Source organism: Ursus arctos, unplaced genomic scaffold (genome assembly GCF_023065955.2).
Source record: "Ursus arctos isolate Adak ecotype North America unplaced genomic scaffold, UrsArc2.0 scaffold_20, whole genome shotgun sequence".
NCBI classification, from domain to species: domain Eukaryota; kingdom Metazoa; phylum Chordata; class Mammalia; order Carnivora; family Ursidae; genus Ursus; species Ursus arctos.
In genome coordinates this window covers 42784883-42808397 of record NW_026622875.1, presented here as the reverse complement: position 1 = coordinate 42808397, position 23515 = coordinate 42784883, and the positions used below count along the sequence as shown (strand labels likewise).

The following is a 23515-nucleotide window of genomic DNA, read 5'->3' as shown; positions in this document are numbered from 1 at the left end:
GAGAAATCTTTACATTTATTAAATAAAAAATTGAAAACATACATCCTTAGGGCAAAAATAGGAATTTTTAATGCTGATATTTATAACTTATTTCTGTACAAAATATGTGTGTATGTAATGATGTTTAGGAATTAAGTATATCTAACACCACTAACTTATTTTGAAAAATCATGACATGGTAGAATTTCTCAATGTGTTTTTAAAAGAAAAAAAGCCAGTGAGTATGTTCTAAGTTTGAAAAAGAAAGAAAGAGATTAGTGAAAAACTGGGTTCATTTTCCCACCTTGCTTTTTAAAGGCCTAAGTCTGTTTTTTTCATCTACCTGAAAATTAATATATATATCAACCTATAGATTTTATTGAATGTAATTTGGCATTTTCCCTACTTAACTAGAATAAAGACAACTCTGAATCTTTGAAAGTATTGAATGAACAGCTACAATCTAAAGAAGTAGAACTTCTCCAGCTAAGGACAGAGGTGGAAACTCAGCAGGGTATGCCACTTATTTGTTACAAATATTATAATGGAATCAATATAATTTTCCATTTATGTGTTATATCCATTATCGGTTTTCTGTATCTGTATGCTAAGGCCTTAACTTATTTTATAATTTTAGGCTTACATTAATTTCTCTGATCTGCTTTCACCAAAATTCAACTCCTTTAACTTTTCCTTAGATATAAATTGCATTTTTCCTAGAGAAAATTTGATGGTTTTTATTCAGGGCTAGTTTGTGATGAAGTAGATGAAGAAAGTAGAACTCCATCCTTGTCAGAACATCTTGCCTGCTGGTATGTCCCGGCTCTTCCTTTCAGCTGAACTTTTGCCAGCTATTAGACACACTGTCATGGAGTAGTTACGATTATTTTTTCTTTTTTTAAATTTCTGAAGGTTGTTAAAATGTGCAGATGAGATGCTGGAGTGAATAATTAGTTCTGGAGCATATTGCTATTGGTCTGTTCCCATGAACATTCTGATGAGACAAGCTGAAGAGTAGGCCTCTGAGAGAGACCTTTTGATAAAAGTTTGAGACAAGCTCTCTTACAGTAGCTGGTTGGGGCTTTCTCTAGGTAGACTAAAGAACTAAGTCAAAGGTAAATCAGTATCCAGTTGTATTGAGTTTCTGCAGTAGATGTTTATGAGTAAATTGTTTTGATGTCATGTTCTAGGCCTGATGGTCATACTTTATACTCTGAGGGGACTAGATGGAGTAGAGACGTGAGCTTCAGTTTCCTCACTTCATTTAATTTTTATCAGTGTCTTAACCTTGACTTATGTATTATTGACTTGTCAACAGTTTTAGCATGTGTTTGATTAGTGTTGTATATTTTAAAGTTCCAGACTGACAAACTTGTACTTTAACCTAAACAGAAAATCAGGGATAGTAATGATTAATACATTCTGAAACAAGATTGGTAGGTTTCTTATTCTCATTAGCATAGATTTTCAAAAGTAATTACTGTTTTTAAAAAACTGTTAGTTGTGCATGTTTTATATTAGTTTTTGTATTATCTACATTTTACTGGTATAACCTTTATGGAATTGCAACAAATGTAGAAGGCAGAAATAACCATTTTAATGTCCATCCTTTTTTTAGTGATAAGGTATTTAAATCCACCTTCATCAAACTGGGAGGTGGAAAAGTTGAGCTGTGACCTGAAGATCCATGGTTTGGAACAAGAGCTGGAACTGATGAGGAAAGAATGTAGTGACCTCAAAATACAGCTACAAAAAGCCAAACAAACGGTACTACAGAATTATTAAATTGAGAAATTCAATATTCTGTGTATGTTATCTATAGGATTTATAACTAAGGATTAAATGATAGAGTTAACGTATATTATAACTACCTCAAGAGTTACATTCTCTGAAAAATTTATCTTTATCTTCCTTTTTAATCATTTTGTCTAAAATCTGATATACTGTATACTTCTAGCATAAGCCCAGAATTATAGAATTTTATTGTTTTAAAAAGCTCATTTTAAAAATGCTTTACTAGTTTATTTATTGATTTATTAAAGCTGTTCCTTTTAAACCCCTTTTTCTTCAGTTTCCTTAAGTCATTTCTTTTTCTGTAAAGTTGAAAGAGAACTCAGGTTTTAAGTTTATCATTTTAATTTAATAATTTGATTAATATAGACAGCACAAGAGACAACTTAGTTTTTAGAATTCTTAAAAGAAAAAACTTGACATACTGATTTTCAAAAGTCTCAATACTTTTGGGGCAACTTTAATTTTCAGCAAATAGCTGAGATTTTAAGAATTGGGGGGAAAAAGTAAAAACAAAAAACCCTGCTGAGCTACTAAAGTATGGTTAGCCTGAAGTCATCCACTAAAACACAAGCTGCCTCTCAGGTTCTCACCAAGTCTGTTTTACTAATACTTTACATTGGGTTCTAACAAAGTTGAATGTAAGTGTCTAGATGTCATGACAGATAGTCCAGAAGAGAAAAAGAAGAAATGTAGAGAAAATGCAGTGTACCAAATGCAAAGTTTAAAATAGTTGTTACAAGAAAAGTTTAGTAGTCTAGCATCAAACAGCCATTATATACACTCATGTATTTTAAATAAGTTAACCAGTTAGATAATTATTTCTCAGCTTAATCATTTTGCCTGTCACAGGGCAAACCCCATTGAGGACCTGTGTCACCTACCCCAGGTTCCTCTTGGGATGCCAATAACTGATAAAGACACTACTTCCCATATTCCCTTACTGCCAGCCAGGACACTGCCCTTGAATCCCAACTGTCCTTAAATGGAACTGACAGTTCTTTCTCTATAATGTAGTCTTTATTGAAGGTGACCCACCACTTAAGGATAAGCCAGGCATTAATAATATAGCATTCCACCTTGGCCTTGGCCAAATGAATTCCTCTGAACTGGACAATGAGAACTTGTTTTCAAGCCCCCAGACCTGATAAAGGGGAAACACTACAGAGATTACTGTCAGTTCCCATTAGGGCAAAATACTTTTTTTCCTACATGACATCTGAAGTTAATTTCTGTCCCCCCCTTTGAACCTCTGATTACATGCAATTCTTTCAGAGGCTTCCAGTATCCTATCCCACAAGCTCAGGTGCCATGGCCCCTGAGAAGCTAGCTAGCTGGCTGGCTGGCTGGCTGGTGTGCTTGCTTGTTTATTTATATACATTTTTCTTAATTTTAATTTTCTAAAAATTATAATTCCAGTCTAATTAACATATAGCATTATATTAGTTCTAGTTGTACACTTTGGTGATTCAACAATTCTGTACTAACTGCTTATCCTGATAAATGTACTCTTAATCTCCCTCACATATTTCACCCATTCCCCCACCTCCTTTTTGATAACTATCTATTCATTTTTTATAGTTAAGAGTCTGTTTTGTGGTTTGTCTTTCTTTTTTTGTTCATTTGTTTTTTAAATTCTGCATATGAATGAAATCATGGTATTTGTCTTTCTCTGACTGGCCTACTTTGCTTTATTTGCATTATGCTCTCTAGATTCATCCTTGTTGTTGCATATGACAAGATTCCATTCTTTTTTATGGCTGAGTAATAGTCCCCCGTGTGTGTGTGTGTACAGACACAGACTCATGGTAATTCTATTTTTAACTTTTTCAAAGTGGATTACACCAGTTTGCATTCTCACCAACATGCATGGGGGTTCCTTTTATTCCTCATCCATCAACACTTGTCTCTTGTTTTTTGATGTTAGCTATTCTGACAGGTGTCAGGTGATATCTCATTGTAGTTTTGATTTGCATTTTCCTAATGATGAGTTATGTTGAGCATCTTTTCATGTGTCTGTTGGCCATCTGTATGTCTTCTTTGGACAGATGTCTGTTTGGGTCCTATGCCCATTTTTTAATCATATTCTTTGGATTTTGTTAGTGTTGAATTATATATATTCTTTATATATTTTCAATATAAACTCCTTATCAGGTATGTCATTTGCCAGTATCTTCTCCCATTCAGTAGGTTGTCTTTTAGTTTTGTTGGTTGTTTCCTTTGCTGTGCAGAAGCTTTTTATTTTGATGTAGTCCCAGTAGTTTATGTTTGCTTTTGTTTCCCTTTCCTGAGGAGACATACCTAGAAAAATGTTGCTAAGGCCAATGACAAAGAGATTGCTGCCTGTGTTGTCTTCTAGTTTTATGGTTTCAGGTCTCACATTTAGGTCTTCAATCCATTTTGAGTTTATTTTTGTGTATGGTGTAAGAAAGTGGTGCAGTTTCATTCTTTTGCATATAGCTTTCCAATTTTCCTAATACTGTTTGTTGAAGAGATTTGTCTTTTCCCCATTGCATATTCTCGCCTCCCTTGTCATAGATTAATTGACCATATAGGCATGGGTTTATTTCTCGGTTCTCTATTCTGTGTCTGTTTTTGTGCCAGTGCCATAGTGTTTTGATTACTCCAGCTTTGTAGTGTATCTTGGAATCTGGGATTGTGATACCTCCAGCTTTGTTCTTCTTTCTCTAGATTGCTTTGGGTATTCGGGGTCTTTTGTGGTTCCATACAAGTTTTAGTATAATTTGTCTAGTTCTGTGAAAGGTACTCTTGGTATTTTGATAGGGATTGCATTAAATCTGTAGATAGTTTTGGGTAGCATGAACATTTTAACAGATTGTTGTACCAGTCCGTGCACATGGAGTATCTTTCCATTTGTTTGTGTCATCTTCATTTTTTTTTCATCAGTATTTTATAGTTTTCAGAATACAGGTATTTCACTTACTTGGTTAAGTTTATTCCTGGGTATTTTATTATTTTTGATGTAGTTGTAAATGGGATTGTTTCCCTAATTTCTTCCTGCTACTTCATTATTAGTGTATAGAAATACAGCCGATTTCTGTACATTGATTTTGTGTCCTGCAACCTTACTGAATTCATTTATCAGTTTTAGTAGATTTTCGGTGGAGTTTTTTCAGGTTTTCTACATAGAGTATCTGTCCTCTGCAAGTAGTGATAGTTTTGCTTCTTCCTTACCAATTTGAATGTGTTTTCTTTTTCTTGTCTGATTGCTGTGGCTGCCATTGCCAGTACTGTGTTGAATAAAAGTGGTGAGAGAGGACATTCCTTGGCTTGTTCCTGACCTTAGGGGAAAAGCTGTCTGTTTTTTACCCTTGAGTATGATGTTAGCTATGAGTTTTTCTATATATGATCTTTATAATGTGGGGGCGTGTACCTGCTGTACCTACGTTATTGAGGGTTTTTATCATGAATGGATATTGAATTTTGTCAGTTGCTTTTTCTACATGTATTGAAATGATCATATGTTTTTTATCCTTTCTCTCGTACATATGATGTATCATGTTGACTGATTTGGGAATATGGAACCACCCTTGCATCCCAGGAATAAATTCTACTTGATCTTGGTGAATGGTTTTTCTTAATGTATTGTTGGATTTGGTTTGCTTATATTTTGTTAAGGATTTTTGCAGGTATGTTCATCAGCAGTATTGGCCTGTAGTTCCCTTTTTTTTGTAGTATCTTTATCTGGTTTTGGTATCAGGGTAATGCTGGCCTTGTAGAATGAATTTGGAAGCTTTCTCTTCTAATTTTTGGAATAGTTTGAGAGGAATAGGTATTAATTCTTCTTTAAATGCTTGGTATAATTTGCCTGTGAAGCCGTCTGGTCCTGGACTTCTATTTGTTGGGAATTTTTTGATTAATTATTCAATTTCATTGGTAAGTCATCATTCAAATTTTCTGTTTCTTCCAGATAAAGTTTTGGGAGTTTATATTTTTGTAGGAATTTCTCCATTTCTTCTAGGTTCCCTAGCTTGTTGGCATATTATTTTTCAAAATATTTTCTTACAATCCTAGGTATTTCTTGTGTTTTCTCTTACTGCTTTTAAAATTTATCACTACCTTTTGCCATTTTTAGTTATTATAATGTGTCTTGCTGTGGACTTCTTGAGATGATTTTATTGGGGGTTTCTGTGCCCTGCTGTATCTGGATTTCTGTTTCTTCCCCAGACTTGGGAAGTTTTTAGCTCTTATTCAACTTTTCTGACTCCTTTTCTTTCTCTTCTCCTTGTTGTATCCCTGTAATGCAAATGTTATTACACTTGGTGGCATCACTGAGTTTCCTAAAACTGTTTTCAGTTTTTTTTCATTCTTCAGTTTGATTGCTTTCCATTACTCTGTCCTCCAGGTCATTCATCCTTTTTTCTGCTTTCTCTAGTCCACTATTTTTAGTGCATTTCTAATTTCAGTTGCTGAGTTACTATTTTTTTATCATTTCTGTCACTTTTTTGAGGGTTTCGCTGCGGTCTTCCACTCTTTTCTCAAGTCCAGTGAGTATCTTTATGACCATTATTTTAAATTCTCCATTAGGCATATTACTTATCTCTGTTTTGTTTAGCTCTCTTTGCTATGTTCTTGTCCTTCTTTCTTTGGGGACATAATCCTCTCAATTTTGTCTGTTTCTCTGTGTTAGGAAAGTCACTGTGTCTCCAGCTCTTGAAATAGTGGCCTTATGAAGAAGAGCTCCTGTTGTGCTCTGCAGTACAATGTCCCCTGTTCAGCAGAACCTCATGTTTCAGGGATGTCTCCTTTGTGTGTTGTGTTACCCTACTGTTCGGATTAAGCTGCTTTTGCCTTCAGTCCAGTTGTCTGCAATGGCTCTCTTTGTTGTGACCAGGGTCTGGTCCCTGTGTTGTTAGTGAGCCAGTTTGGGTCCACCTAGGGCTTGGCTCAAGGCAGACCAGGCTTTTCCCAGACAAAGTAGCACTGAACTTCAGGGTACTTCCCCTGTGTTGTGCCTTCAGAAGCTTTTGTTGGTGAGCTGGCCCTATAGCCAGACCACATGTCTATCCTGCTACCCCCTGCACTGGCCACAGCTGGACTGGTGTGTGTGTGGTTATTGTCCCCTCTCTTCAGGGCAGAAGTCCACTTTGGAGCAGTGTTGGCCCTGTCACGGCTGCCTACACACTGCCTACAGACCTCTTCGGATGGGCTCTGGCCAATGGCATATTGGAAGAGGCAGGTTCACAGATGAATGTATATATACCATAAGGGTATATGGTATTAGCAAGGTTTGATGAGGTCTACTCTGAGGGGGGAGCTGGAGCTGCTTTTGAAAACTGCTTTCTTGCTGGTGGGGGTGAGTCTGCAGAAGGGGAAGGGGAGTGCATGCAGTGCCAGCGAGGTCTGTGCTGGTCTGCTGTGGGAGGGTACCTGCTGCTGCCCAAACCTGTGGAGGCTGGTTGGGTTGGAGAGGGCAGGTTTGCAGAAGCATGTAGGGCACGCTGTTAGCGACCTAAGTGGAGAGCGTGCTGCACTGGTTCCCACATGTGTCCATGTAAATAGGATGGGAGCCCAGGGAGGGAAATGGCACCCACCAGCCCTTTGTTCTTGGAGAAGTCTCCCAAGGATCCCTGCTGCTCCAGCACATGTTCTTGAGATTAGTAAACTTACCTCTCCCATATACCGGAGGCATTTTTTAAAGTGCTGCTTCTATGCTCTATCTTCTTGGGGCTGATTATGCTGTCTCTTTAAGGGCTGGGATTCTGTTTCCTCTCATCCTCCCTTCGCTCCCAGAGCTGAGCCCACCAATTTGTAAAGTCCCAGGTGTTAAGCCTCACTGATTGTAAGAACTGGGGTAATTTGATTTTCAAAGCCAAATGTTAAGGGGGTATGTTTTCTCTGTGTGTGTTCCCCATACCTGGGTTGGCTGGTGTGAGGGTCTGTTTTTCTCCCTTCTCTGTGCCAGTGGTGTCCCTCCCTCCTGCAGACAGTCCTGTGGGTGGGTGTGTTTAGCTCCTGCCTGCTCTTCCTGCCTCTTCAAAATGGCCGCCTCTTTACGTTCTGCTGTGGAGAGTCTGTTCTGCCAGTTCTCTGGGTTATTTACACTGACGTGGTTGTATCCGTGGAACGAGGTCAGCATAGGATCCTCTTACTCTGCCATCTTCTTTTAGAAAAAAAAAGGCCTCTGAAGATTTTATTTATTTGAGAGAGAGCACGAGATGCGGGGTTGGGCAGAGGGAAAAGCAGACTACCTGCTGAACAGGGAGCCCAATGTGGGGCTCAGTCCCAGGACCCTGATCATGACCTGAGCTGAAGGCAGGTGCTTCATCAACTGAGCCACCAGGTGGCCCTAGAGGCTTTTTTTTTTTTTTTAAAGATGTGATTGCAAGAAAGGATCTGTACCTTGAAGCTCTGAATTATAAATGTCAGTAAATAGATTTTCTTTGAAAGGGAAATGATAGCTTTTTACATAATGGATATTTCCTTAGGAGGAAGCAGTACCATGGCATTGTAAAAAATTTGGCTCATAATTATGGTGTTGCTTATTAACTATGTAACATTAGGAACATCATTTAATTCTTTTGAACTTGTTTTCTATAAAGTAGACTTTTAAATATCTGTTTTTTCCATAAAGATTAGGTAACGTGTAACACATTTAGCACAATGCCTAGTATATAGTGGATTCAGTAAGTCAGTGTTTCAAAAAAAACTTTGTGTGTGTTAAGGGGGGGTGTGTGTGTTGTAGTTCAGTTCTTATTAGTTACTCTTTTCCACTAGATGGTGCTAGGGGATAAATTTGCTTTTAGTTTAATTCATCTATCATAAATCATAGAAACAGACATTTGAAGGTAGAAGACACTTTAGAAATTTTTTGCTTACTGATGAAATGGCATTTGAAAGACAAAGAAACAAGAGTTTAATAAAGGGGGAATTTTTAAGAAACAATTTAAGACTTAATTCTCACCTTTATAGAAATTTCTTTGGCAGGGTGAGTGGGTGGGATTTAAAACTTAAAAATGCTCACAGCTAAGATCAAGGAAGAGTGGAATGCTTGATATAAACTTATCAGAGGTTCCAAGTTGAAATCTTGATGTTGTGAGATGTACACTTTTAAATTTTATTCAAAGGTATTGCTGATCAGAGTCCTCTTGGATGTGGAAATCAGAGAGCAAGTCAGGGAGAAAAATTTATGTTCACTGTATTAATCTTGCTTATATCTACTATAGCTATATTTACAAATATTTTTGAGGTGGTATTTTCTGTGAAACATTTTATAACATCTTTTAAAGTGTGAATAGCATCCCTGCATGGACATAATAATGAGGTTTTTATTGTTGTTTTTATTCAGTTGATTACTGTTTGGTATTAATGAGATCAAGGTTCCAGGGTCAGTTCCACTATGGCCCTTTTTAAACTTTCCCCAATATTCCAGTCATTTATATTCAGAAAAGTTGATCCTTTGGGAAAAAAGACACTAGGGGCAAAGAAGTTTAGAAAACATTAGCTCTCTAAAATGGAGTTGGTGTAGAGTTCTAAGGTACCTAATTATAACCCATTTAATGATCCACAATGTACTATTATATATACCAAAGGTTCTGAGAGGTCCTAGAGTGTAGGAACCTGTTTAACTCGAACAATGTTTCCCAATATTTTGTAACCATGGGCCCCCGTATCTGTAAAACTTCCATATCATAAGGCACTAGTTGGGAAGCAGATCTATACTTCTTAACAGTTACAACTTTTAAACTTTTTTTTTTTTTTCTAAAACAATTATGACAGGATCCATCTCAGGAAGACAATCTAAAAAGCAGCGATCTCCAAAGACTGAGCATTTCAAGGTATGAACATTTTTCAACATTCAGAAATAATATATTCTTCTGTAGGCCACTTTGTGTAGTTTACCTAGATTTGTTATGATTTAACCTTAAAAACCAATGGATACTATTTGGGTACTGCATGTAATCTTTAATCACAGTGGATTTATAAAAAACATCTAACTGCTCTTCAACAGTTGGCTTGAACTTAAGTAGTAGAAAGGTACATATTGCGAGGCCTTAAAATTTTTGAGCATTCAATATTTTAGAGCTTTAGGGAGCTAGCCGTATAGAAAATACTCTATAATAAATTCTGATTTTGCATGAAGAATTATACATTTCCTTATACAGTAATACCGTGTAGTCTTAAGGGCAAACTTGGACCACCTTAAGTCTTTGTTGTAACATGAATTTTAAGATAACTGTCCTCGGGTTAAAAACAAAAGTAGCTATAAGAGTTCATGTATATTACTTTAACCCTTTTTCCCTTAAATATATGTCATTTTTACTTAAGTAACATGTACAGTGTTTCAGATTATCTTATTTTACATCCCTTCTGTATATGGATACTTTCATCCAATGAAAAACAGTGAGTTGACTTCATTGTTGGATCATTTGGCTTTCAGAGTTTACTAAGCTAAAGTAAATAATGTGAAGTGGCTCCTACTTCTATCAAAAACCTAATTGAGAGAAATGATCAACTAGGGCAAACAATTTGAGGATTGCAGCCAATCTGGATCCAGGGGGTAGCCAAACTTTTTCTATAAAGGATCAGCATACTTAGGCCTTGTGGGTCATAACATCTCTCTTGCAACTACTAAACTCTGCCATTTGAACAGTTCTGTTATACCTTCAGTTTCGTCTAACTTCACAGCAAGGAAGTTTTTCCTTTTTAAACAGTGTCTAGATCAGTGTCCATGTAAATTATCTCTGAAAGTTGTCTTTAAGATATATTTATTTATTTTAGAAAGAGAGGAGTGTGTGTGAGCAGGGGGAGGGGCAGCGGGAGAGGGGAAGTGGACTCCCCACCGAACAAGGATCCCGACACAGGGGCTCTGTGTCAACCACCATGAGATCATGACCTGAGCCGAAAACAAGAGTTGGATGCTTAACCATCTGAGTCACCCAGGCACCCTGTGTTTCTGAAAGTTTTCTTCTTTATCAAAATTATCTTTTCTCCTGTCAACCTAAGTTTCCCCTCATTTTGTTTTATTTTTCAGTTTTATAAGCTTCTTCAGAACATTTTTGGAAAGCAGGGAACAAATATGTTAGAATCAGAGTACGTTAAATGAAAGGGCTATGTATATTATATATTAGAGGTAATTGATACAGATTGACTTCTGCTTCCATTCATGGGAAATTTTACATAATTTGGATCACATCTACTGAGAATAATTCAAAAAGCTGCCCCTCCCTCCCGCCCAGTGTCTCTAAAGACATCATATAACTAACAAGATAGTGAGGAATGTCTATACCAGGATTTAAGAGGATAAAGGTACAAGGAGATGAGTCTAGCTTTTGAGGCTGCCAGGCTATATAATTGGGGCTTCAAAGTGCAGTTTTGAATTCTCTAAACCTTAGTATTAACTCAGTATCAGCTGAGAGAAACAATTTTTAGAAAGATTTGCCTTAAGTTCACTCGAAGAGATACTTGTATGCTGAAAGAACTGTATAATTAAAGCATGTCCTGATGGCTTCCTAGTGCTCAAAGTTTTACACAGGTTGGTTTGCATTTATTTTATGGAAACTATGGATTGTAAAACTGATTAGGTTTCCCTTTTTTGGTAAGTAACTAGAAAACTAATAACTAAATTTGTAGTTTAAAGCCCTTGGTAGACTTTGCATCATGCATTTTTATGTTCGCCTCATTCTTAGCTGCATTTTATCTTGTTTTCCCTTCACCTTACCATTTATACCTATTCCCAGTTTATAGTCCTGTTTTATTCATATTTTTAACTTACCTTATCACTTTTAAGTGGAACAATTCAGATGTAAGTTTACTACATTAGCAAAAAGATACATAGGAATGTTTCCACAAAACCAAAAGTACAAGTTATACATATTTTTAAGGATTATTTTTCATTTATTTGTAAAACACCCTTTTTGGGAAAACTTTTTTCTCATATTTACTCCATCATATTGCCAGGCAAATGAGGTACTGTATTGTTTCCCTCACATAGAGTGAATCTTTAGTTACTAGCGGCCTTTTATATGGTACTTACTGTGTACATCGTTTAACAACAGCCCAATCAGAAATTTGGCCTGTTTCCTGCCAGTGTTCTGTTTGGTGTTAGCTTTAGGTTGTTGTCCTCAGTTCTTAAATATCTAGGTATGGAGTAAGCTTACACTGTGAACTTCTTAAAATGCAAATCTTTAGGAAATATGGATTAGGTTAGTGGTTTTCAAACTGTGCTGTGTTCCCTTAGTGGTCATGAAACTTTGTTGTGTCGAGAGAAGTATTTTATACAAATACTGAATAAAACAGAACATACCAGAGTGTATTACACATAATAAGGGGGTAAGTATGGTTTCTCATAATGTGTTTTCTTTGGGTTACAGTGCAAAATAATTCCTCGCTGGGCCTCACAATCAAAAATGTCTAAAAGACACTTGGTTTGGGGGAATCATAGTTATCAAAATATACATTTCTAAATCTTTAGCTCTTGGGTGAGATTATCTCATACTTTTAGTTCCTCGGGGAATGTAATAGTTCAGTAAATTTCCAGAAGCTAAAGAAAAACACAAATGGGTGAAGTAAAAAATTAGATTTTTCTTAGACAAGGAATACTCATTTCAGTATTGAAGAGTTGAATGTATAGTGACACTTAAGAAAACTGGGATTTTATACAGTTTGACTTCGTAAGCAGGATATGAAACCTGCTTACTCACATCTCAAGAAGGAGGTACATTACATTTAAAATTTAGAGGGTTGAAATCTAGGGTTAAGAAGGTTGTATTGGCAGCCAGCATATTGGAGGTGCTTGGTAAATGTGTGATGAAGATGATGGTAATGATGATATGAAAAATGTTACCCCATAAGGGCAGCAGGCAGTCCTTCGACTGGATAATTAAAAGATGGGTTTGATCAGGAACGTGTTAGAGTATGGAGTAAGTTCTCCTGAACCTGCTCCCTCACGCAGAAAATGTGGTTACCCAGCTTGCCAAGTTGGTGTAAGAACATGGTTGAGCATTTATTATGTTAGGCATTTCACACATTTTTTTGTTTCGTCTATTTTATTTGGTAGGGTTCTCATTTGGGATGCTTTTCAGTGTTGCGTCTCAGTGCTCAAGTAGTTTTATAATTTCATACACCCACACATACACACACACACCCACACACACCCCCCTACCTGTGTCATTTAAAGCAAAACCTAACTGCATCCACACTCCTGGGGCTCGGCTGAAGGTCTGTGGGTGACGATTTGCCTGTTCAGTTTCACTTCAGTAATGATTGAAATACTTCGTTCAAATAGAATTTTGTTAATGTACTTTGAAGACTGTTTAAAGTGTAGTGACTGTTATTACTTTGTTATCCACAAGGGGGAGAGCTTATACTTAGTTTGTTGTGTTTTGGTGGGGTTTTTTTTGTTGTTTTTTTTTGTTTGTTTGTTTTTCGGGGGTTTTTTTAGCTGTAGTTTTTAATTCAGGTGACATTAAGGGCAAAAGAAAAAGACTTGGTGACCTAGTTTTTAGTTTCACCTAGTTTATAAGCAGTCTTCATTAAATCGAATTAGAAAATGTGTATTAGACACTGCTTTAACACTTCTGTTAGAATTGTTTCTTTCTTATTTTACATGCTTAGCTATTTTGAATGATTAAATGTGTTTGATATTCTAGGATCCAAACATGGTCTTGGATATTTGCTTTTCTTTTCTCAAAGTCAGGTACTGATTTACTATCTCATGCCAATAATTAAACACTATTTTTAAGCTGTATTATTCGTATCATGCCTGTCTGCATGAATTAGCACATATACAGCACTTACACTTACTGCTAGGTAATGTGAGTAACTCTTTGGAAAGCATACTGAATACCCACAATTGCAACAAGGAACGAACAACTCTTCACACTTAAGACAGGTTCCTATGTGAAACATTCATTGTAGCATACATCTCAGATGTTTACTGGTGAAGTGGAGGTGGTTAACTAATTTTTGTGAAGTAATTATTTCACACTTATCAAAAACCTGCAAAAAGCTCTGTGATTTTTAATAGACTACTGTTTGACAAATGACGTTTACAATAGACTAAAACATGTAGATTTTTCCCGAAAGCAGTATATAAAGTTCATTCTGCTTCTAATCAAAGAATTGTAGTCTGAGTGGAATAGAAATATCTTGACAAAAAAAGGTATGTAACCTTACATTCAGAATCATGGTTTTTGAGTAGATCTGTTGCATTGTAATTCGAATAGGATATTAGATTTAGATACAACAGTGTTATCCCTTGGCTTGTTTAAAGGCTTTTATTTATAGCTAGATAAAAATTGACATTTTCTAACTTGATTTACTAAATTTATGCCAATATCTTTAAGAGGCAGTAACGGTCATTTGAATGCTATGAGATCAGTTGTTTTTATACTTAACATTTTACATATTCTTGTATAGCAAAGTAAGAATATATATTGAAGATTTGTTTAATTGGCAATTAAGAACCAAAAAAGAAAATCATGAATATCCATGTTTAACGGATGAAACTTTTACAAATTAGGTTTAAAATAACTAATTTATAACATCTCAGATAATTGAGGTAAAATACTTTTAATTATGAAAATGAGAGGCATTTATGAAGTTTTTAATTTCTGTTTCATATAATCCTCTCTCTCTAGCTTCTTTTCCCTTACCAGGAAATCATCTGGCTCTTCTTGTCTAGTGCTGTCATGTCACATTGGTTTAGAACCAACAATATGAGACAGCCCAGTCAAACATAAAAGAATGAAATGCATGAAACCTAAATTTTAATGTGGATTTGGGTATACGTTCAGCAGTTGATACATTTCAATTCAAAACGTCAAAAACCATAATCAAGAGATAAATACAAATTAAAACTCTATACATGAATAAACGTCACTTTATTTTTTATCTGATTTGTACATGAAGACCATACCCCTTACTTTTAAAGTATAGTCACAGCACTGCACATTATAGGCTATAATTAATGAGAAAGTTGGTTATAATACATAATACTTCTTTTTGTAATACCCTTCTGTTTAATATAGTTCAGTTAATGGCTAGAAATTAGGTCAATATCATTATTATGAATAAGATCTTTTTACTTGTTCTAATGCCCTAATTATATTTCAGTTATTTAATGAGGAAGTTTTGTTTAATTTATATCATCTCAAAACTAATTGGAGCAGAAATGCAGATATGCTCATTTCTATTTTAAAGTCACTCCTTTCTGTCCATAAAGAAAATTATAACCATTAACTTTTTCTAAAAAACTGTATTTCAGTGATAATATGCAAAATGCATACTGGGAACTGAAGAGAGAAATGTCTAATTTACATTTGGTGACTCAAGTACAAGCTGAACTACTAAGAAAACTGAAAACCCCAACAACAATCAAGAAAGGCAAGTTCATGTTTGCTGGAAACCACTGATTCCAGCCAAACAGCTTGAAGAGCAACTGGCTATCGTTTCTTATCGAAATCTCATCAGATGATTTTGATAAGCCAAAGTATATATAGTATGTTCACAGCCTACCTATTCTCTGCTTTGGCTTCATTCTCATACTGGTCAACTTCACACATAAAGGTGTTGCTGATGTGTTTTTTCTTCAGTACTGTATTCTTTTCCCCTTGTGGCTTTTTTTCTCAGCCAAGTGTTGCTTATGTGTATAAGGCTGAGGTGTTAAGTTTGCTCTAGTTGACCTTTTACCACAAGTCCTTCTTATATTAAAAAAAAAAAAAAAAAAACACACCAAGACACCAAAAGCTATTTTTCATTCCAGTGCTACAGAATATATCAAAGACCTAGCTCTTTAAATTGTTTTGAAAAAAATTACCTTGATGCGTTTATTGGGTTCTTTGCAGTTGGTAAACTTAATTTTCATTCCATAAAGGATAGATTGTTTAGAATGGAGACTAGTTATCCCCTTATCGCTTTCAGTGAAACGAAAATTTTCATTGATTTGCTTTTCATATGTAACTGCTTGGCTGACTAAATTTTTTGAGTTTTGGGCTAACGCAGCAGTGGCTACTTTGCCAAAGCTATTTTTATACCTCAGAGAAAATCAGTGCATTTGCACTTTTTATTACATAATAGGTATATTTCTGAAAACTTGTAAATTTGAATGCCCTAAGTTTATTTTAAAGGAATGAGAGGCAACTTTTTGTAAAAAATAATCACCACCACCTAATTTAAAATTATATGTACCTCGTATTGCCCCTAAAGAGGGCACAAGAGAATTTTATTTTATAAATCTCCTCAGGAGTGTTTACTAGTAGGGAAAAAGGAAAACTAAAGTTAAAACTCCTTTCAGTTTTGAGAGAGTTATTTATGAATCAGGCAAACTAATATGGTGCTCTGGCAGGCTCCAACTTAATTTATGGTTCATTTTGCCCTTGAGTTTTCCAGTGGCCAGGGTTACATATGAGGCAAATGTATGTTGGAGAAGTTCCTCCTTTTAAAAGGAACACAGTAATTTTGTAGGGAGTTTTCAGTGAGGCTCTTTGTTTATATAATGGTTTCCAAAGAATAATATAGAAGAAATGGTTTTTCCGTATTTGAAAATGACTCATTTGTGTGTCCCTTCTGAGCTAGTGAAGGATGTGTCTTTTGGTGTATTGAACCGTAAAATATCTAGTACACTACAACAGTGGCAAGCTCGAGGCCACCACTCCTTACTGCAGAACTCAGTGCTTTGAGGAGCAGAGACAGACTAAATCATCTTTTTTCCTAATGTACAGATCACCCTTGTCAAGAAGTTGAGCACCGTTACTTCTGTGTCTCCTCTACTGCTGTCCCTTTTCCCAAGAAAAAAGGCAATGAGCTTATTTTATAATGTGGCTCAGTTTCTTAGGAAATTACAGAATCAAGTCTTCGTTCTAATTCCTAGCATTTCACCCTACTTGGTTGAGTCGGAAGGGAAGAGCAGCTCATAAAGCTCTTACTACTGTTACGTTGGCTATCACTAAATAGCAGCTCTAAAGCGGTTTGCTTTCTAAGCCATTACATGTGTACTAAATGCATTTTTTTCTTGACTTATTACTGTAACCATAGCAGAAAAATGTATTTAAGAAACAGGATTATTTTATAAATTTTATTCAAACTTTTATCCATAAAAGCCTTTGGATGTTTATTAAAACTTCATTTAGGCCTCATCAATTCACAGTGTAATTATTTCTGAAAAAATTTACTTTTGAAGCACCTATGGAAAAAAGATTTGAATAAGCAAAGGATATTATATTTAACAAAACATTACTTTAGAACAGCTTAGTTTCCACTGCCACGTAAACAGTCTGCAAGCCTTTTCTAGCTCCACATGGAACCAAGAACAGGATCCTTCCTGTATTTTAACTTTATTGGTTTCCACCTTCATAAATAATTCTGTGATATAGGCAGGACAAGATTACTATGTCCATTTTGCAGACAGGAGAAGTGACACCTGGGAGTAATTAAGTGACTTAACCTAAAGTCACAGTGTCAGTAAATAAGTGATTCAGGATTAGAACTCAGATCATTTTTCATCTGTCTTCAAGTCACAGTGCCCCAGTGATCACACTAAGAAATGTTAATTTTATTTCCAGTTCTAGATTTAACCAAATAAATGAAGTGTTCCGTATTTTATCAGCACGAGTTCCTTAATAACTGACATTTAGCCTGTGCTTTCTTTTTAGCCTGTGCCCCAGTAGGATGCATGGAAGACCTTGGGAAAGACAGCACAAAACTGCACTTGGCGAATTTTACTGCAACATACAAAAGACATTCCCCCCTCTCACCAAACGGCAAAACTGTTTGCCATACCACATCTTCCCCTTTACCAGGAGATATAAAGGTTTTATCAGAGAAAGCAGTTCTCCAATCATGGACAGATAACGAGCGATCCATTCTTCATGATGGTACTAACTTTCAGGAACACAACTCTTACGGCAGAAATTCTCTGGAAGATAATTCTTGGGTATTCCCAAGCCCTCCTAAATCAAGCGAGACAGCATTTGGGGAAACTAAAAATAAAACTTTGCCTTCACCCAACCTGCCACCACTGCATTACTTGGATCAACATAATCAAAACTGTCTTTATAAGAATTAATTCTGAAGAGATTCATGATTTGGTCATGAGGTGACTGTATCTCCCTCAGTGGCGCGCTCAAGAACTTATTTAACAAACTGAAAGCAGATTCTGATTAAACTTTTGCAGAGTTCTTCGGCATATACGTTTGCACACACTGTTCCACGTTCTGTAGTTGATTTTCTAGTATGAAAGAGCACCCTCCAGCTCCATATTCTGGCTAAGAATCAGACATATGCTACTTACTAATAAACTTCAGGTGTTTCCAAGAGACAATTCTGCCTTTCTCGGTAATTGTAAATAACAGCCTCTCACATAAAGAATGGAATTAAAATTTCTTAGACATGGTTTTTTTAAAGCATGTGAAATGCCGAAATATCCATTCATAAAAATAAAAGAGGCCATTAATATCTGAGAAAAATTGTAAGTTGCTTTAAGTTGCAAAAAAGAGTAAATGACAAAAATGAATAGGTTATGTTTCTATTGACCTTATATTGCATAAAGATGAAAAGTGTTATAGTTGAATAATAGTATCTCTTACCGTTTATTCCATCTCCATATGCTATTGTGTTTCAAAGTTTAAGAACTTAAAATCGTTTTTTAATCAGTGTTGAGACTTGAAATAACCTGATCATTGAAGCCAACTTTGTCCTGTACATCCCTCAAATCCTAACAAAGTGATGAAATAGTTGAAAAACTATGTGGTGTGTAAACTATTATAATTCTGTAGTATTCAGTGAGAAGTAGAAAGAGTACCACAGAGGTTTCATTCTAAATCTGTGCCTTCAGTGGTCCATAATGAAATCGTAAGTATGTAACTGGATGAAGTCATCTTCAGAGTCTGTACCTTGCTTGTTACGTAGAGCAACTTATAAATTGTTAGGGTTTTTTTTTGAAATGTAACATTTTACTCATTGAGATAGTGATTTTTCATTAACCAAATTAGGAATTGTAATTCTCTAAACCAGATTCTGTGCTGTATTGATATAGTACAATCATGAAATGTCCCCAGACTTTTTGGTTCTAAGTGGCCTATCATTTATAAACAAGGATATAACAAGGATGGCTTCACACAGAAATCTATCTAAATTCTTGCAGGGTGGTGGTATTAACATATTAGTAATAGAATGTATTAGTTGGCTTATACATCTTTTGCCTGAGATAAAGTGTTTCATGTAGGAGGCCTTTATCCTTTTTGATAGACAGTTTCAAATATCTTGAACTCAAAAGAATATCTCCGATCTCTTCTATATTAACCGAATAGCATACATACATAAACAATGTTCACCGTTCACCAGATAGTTTTGTCTTTCTATTATCTTACTCACTTATTCAAGCTTGTCTGTGATTAATGGAATTGGTGTCAGATGCTGGAATTTATTCTGACCAATGAACACAGCTGACTCCAGGGAGTACAATCTCCTGCCAAGTAATAGAACAAAACCCAATATGCATAAAACAAATACAAGACCTCAGGCTTTAGCTAAAGGAAGCAACTACCTGTGTAATAACAAAGCAGCAGAAACTATTTCTCATGTGGCTGCATAGGCTGTATATTCTGTCTAATCTCTAATGTAGCTTACTGGTTTGCCTTTTTTTAAACCAAGGTTGGACACTTTCCGTTGCAAAGAAGTAGTGTGAGATAATGGCTTGATTGTTTTGAACAATGCCAAGAAATTGTTTAATTAAAATAAATTATTTTTGTTTGAAATTGAAGTGAATGTGAAATACTGTCCTTGCCTATATATTCCAAGGTCAGGTACTAATTGTTAGTTGTTCATTTGATTCATGTAACAGGCATTTGTCTTGTTAAACCAGTTCTTTTAAGTGGAAAAAATGTTCTTCCATCTGAACAAGAGGGTGGCTATCAAACAGGTATGCTAGAAATCAGTGATTGTATGTTCTTTACAGTGTGAAATGCTAAATAAATGATGTGTAGGACTCTTTAGTAAAGATTAACCAAAAACTCTTTTATCCAGCCATAAATTTAAAAATGTGTCCTTGATGATCATCTCTGTTGTACGTAAGATTCAAAGAGAAATGAGAATGGCCCATCTGAAGTTGATAATCTATTTGAGATGGAAAAAAATTTTCTAAAGATTTATTTAAGGGGCAGGGAGAGAGAGAAAATCTTAAGCAGACGTCCCACCGAGCACCAAGCCCAACTGGGGACTGTATCCTAGGACCCTGAGTTCATGACCTGAGCTGAAACCAAGAAGCAGATGCTCAACCGACTGAGCCAGCCATGCACCGGAGATGGAAAATTTTATGTTGACTTCTTTCGTACTGCTTGAAATTTGCTCCGAAGGGCTTCCCTTGGAAATTTCTTTACTCTTTAGATTTTTATAACCCAGTTCACATTTATATAACAGAAGGAAGAGAACACAGGTAAGGACAAAAAGCCACTTACTCCCTCCTCTTGATTTCCTATTAGCGAAAATAAAATTTGCATCTTCTTTAAAAGGAAATGGAGATTCTGCCAGAATGGAACCTAGTTCCTAAGCAAAGCAGGGACATACCTATGTGAAACATTAGAAAACCAAGTGAGTAGGGGAAAATTCAGACTTAAAGACCTGAGACTGAATCATGCAAAAACCATAATGATCTGATCTGGAGAGGCTACTTGAACAAGGTGCATCTTTAGGGGAAGAAAATCTATGTACTGTTTCTTAACAGAAATAGTATCAGCCAGAGGTATGAATGAGCAAGCAAGACAACTGAGGCAGCTGTATTAGAGAAGTAGACAAGTGTGGTGGCTAGGCATGGATTCCTGAAAGCTGTGATAAGTGGTTTCGTTTCGGACAGTGGAATGAACATATTTATATAACCTACTGTCCAGCACCTGTGGAGAAAGTGAAATCTACATAAATGAATTTTCCACATAAAATTGAAGGTGGCTCCTCTGATTCTCACCCAAATTATAAATTAGCCACAGATTATATATTTCACTAGCTTTTTACAGTAACTGCCTTTTCTTCATTTGTACCATTAAAAATGAAAACTAAGGTCCTGTGCTCTAGGAAATGCACCAATACCAAAAGGCGAACAGAAGAATATAGGCTTGTTTACTCCTATGACGTGTAGTCTCTAGGTTTCTATATTTGCTTTGCTTTTGTCTTCTCTAGTAATCTTCCTTTTGATCTGTGGCCTGGGAAGATGTGGTTTCTTTGGGTTTCAAGTAAGAGTAAAACAGTTTTTTGATCAGTTCACTTGAGTAAAGTATGGAACTTGAACATCACATTGGTTCCTTAGGATCCTATCTGCTTTAAACTAAGTCCTTTAAAAAAATCTCAGATCTATCTTATGGGATTGGTGTCAAAGTTAAATCTTGTCCTAGTGTGTAGTAATCTCTACTTGTGATTTTAATGAGAACTATATATTTTTTACTTACTTGGAAACTGGTTGCCATGGCTATAGTGAAGAGTTAACAGCTCATGGAGGAAAAGAAAAGTTTTGATATAAAAATGCTCAACATGGAAGCAAATTATTGTACTCGGACGATTTTTTTACATTAGCTCCTGAGATCTTTAAAATATTTTCAGTAACGAAATTAACAGGTCAAGGAACATCATAATTCATTTTAGGAAAATTTCCATCAAATATGCAAGCAAAATTAACCATTAAAGAGCATTTACCACATATGAGGCACTGTCCCACATACTGTACTTACCTGAAATAATCCCCACAATAACTGAAAATTATTTCCATGGTTACATAACTAGTCAGTGATAGAATCAGGAAGCATTCAGATTCATTACTATTCTGCTATACTGCCTTGTTATTAACACCCTTCGACGGCTGTCCATTCCTACTTTCCTTTGGTCACTTCTGGTCCCTATGATTAGCCATTAGTCTATACACTGGATGAAGGTAATATAAGGTCTATATAGAACCCTAAAACTTAGTGTATCTGGTACAGAACTGTAGTTGTGGAAAAATATACAAAAAATCCATGATCACCAGGCAGACCATATCCCGTTTCACTATTACCCCCATCCCATTTGATAAGCTTGACTTTGAAATTTAAAAAAAAATCTTTATTTCAGATTAAATTAATATTTCCATAATTTAGGATAAAGCAAGCACTTCCTTGAGTCCATTAGTTTAGGTGATCGTGATTTCCGCGCGTGTCAGAGCTTCTAGGTATCTGCATGTTTGCCTACGTGCTTGTGGGAAGCTTCTGTAGCCTTTTCTTGGTAGGAATTCCAGTTTTCCTGAATTCTTCCCTTTCCTTCAGGTATTCCATTTTGCATTCTTCATAAAAGGCTGGATCATTATAACTACAAGAAGGAAATGAAAATCTCCTCTTAAAAAATGAAATTTTGCAAGTGTTTAATATAACCAATTTCTAATAATACTCAGACATTTCATCAGGTACAATCTTTAGAAGTAGATTTTAAGAAATGGTCATAAATTTATTGTAAACATTAGGCTATCAAACTGGTTAAGAGGGTGAGGGGCAAGACCCAGTGGTTGGTTTCAGAATGGCAGGATAGAGCGAGAAGCACAGCGCTTATCCTCAAGGAGCGCACGGTGTTCTGGAACAGGTCCGTAAAGGCTGCACAACATACAGAGTGCTATGCCAGAGGTATGGCCCAGTGCACCATGGAGACGTGGGAAAGGGGAGATGGCACGCAGAAGTGCAGGAGTTGCACCATGAAGGACAAGAGAAATCCATATTGAAGGTACACCAGAAAGGCACAAAGATGAGGAAAAACGGATGAAGAACTGCAAATAATTAAGTACCATTACAGCAGCTTATGCACATAAGGGCCTGGGATGAAGCTAGACAGGGCAAGGGCCACATCATGAAGGTCACTGCATGCTATACAAGAAGTCGAAATCTATCCTGAAGGACACTGTTAACAGAGCAACTTGAAGATGAGTTTTGTGTCTTGGATGAATCGGCTAGCATGTGACACGCCAAAAGGGGGCAGCAGGGTTAGGCGCAGGCTGCCCAGTAAGTAAACTACCACATAATCCAGAAAAGAACGATGAGCGCCTAAGCTAAGGGAGAAGTTGTGATGAAAAGGACAAAATGGATCTGGGGAAGATGTAGGTACTGCAATCAATAGGAAATAACCATGTAGAGTTAGGAGACAGGAGGAGGAAAAGGAGATGAGTTCTGTTATGGGCCTGAAGAGAGCAATGTCATGCCCTATAGGGAGTAACTGAGTCCACGGGTGCAAACTGAGCTTTCACAGACATAAGCATGAGGAGAGAACCGGGAACCCACTGTAAGGAATCACATAAGGGAGAAAAGGCCAAGAAGAAATCAGAGATGTTGGGGGAACCGGAAAGAGTATAAAGGAAGCCAGATAGAAGGGAATTTTAAGGAATTTCTGGAGGGAGGTCAAGTAAAAGGAATGAAAAGCAATTCACTGCATTTGGCTTACCATATAAGCCACAAAAACTAACAAATACAATTTTAAAAAGAGCTACCATTACTATATGCCAGGCACTGTTGTAATGAGTTTACCTACAGTCCCTCACAATCGCTCCATGAGGAATAATTTTCCCGTCTTCTGTGAGGAACATGCCTGAGGCCACATGGCTAGCTAAGCTCTGACTGGTCCAGAAGGTAAGCCCAGGCTGCCCTCTCCATAGCACTCCTGCCCCTCTGCTCTAATGATGCCCGTCTGAGAGGGAGGGATAATATGGCAAACTAAGAACAAATTATTATGATGGCTAAAAATGAGGTGTAAAAATTCTTTAATATATAAAAGAATTTAAGTTCAG

General features: G+C 36.2%; 2 protein-coding genes across 4 annotated transcripts in view; one reads left to right on the top strand and one right to left on the bottom strand.

Annotated features, from left to right (window-relative positions):
- AZI2 (5-azacytidine induced 2) overlaps positions 1–19487 on the top strand; it is a 35255-nt gene extending 15768 nt beyond the window's left edge. For both annotated transcript variants that reach the window (XM_026496871.4, XM_026496872.4), the window contains 5 exons: positions 394–493; positions 1598–1746; positions 9511–9569; positions 14999–15117; positions 17385–19487. In XM_026496871.4, coding sequence (XP_026352656.1) covers positions 394–493; positions 1598–1746; positions 9511–9569; positions 14999–15117; positions 17385–17797 — 840 coding nt within the window. In that variant the 3' untranslated portion in view covers positions 17798–19487. The remainder of the gene's footprint in view (positions 1–393; positions 494–1597; positions 1747–9510; positions 9570–14998; positions 15118–17384) is intronic.
- CMC1 (C-X9-C motif containing 1) overlaps positions 18791–23515 on the bottom strand; it is a 90430-nt gene continuing 85705 nt past the window's right edge. For both annotated transcript variants that reach the window (XM_026496876.4, XM_026496874.4), the window contains one exon: positions 18791–22056. In XM_026496876.4, the coding sequence (XP_026352661.1) occupies positions 21936–22056 (121 nt within the window). In that variant the 3' untranslated portion in view covers positions 18791–21935. The remainder of the gene's footprint in view (positions 22057–23515) is intronic.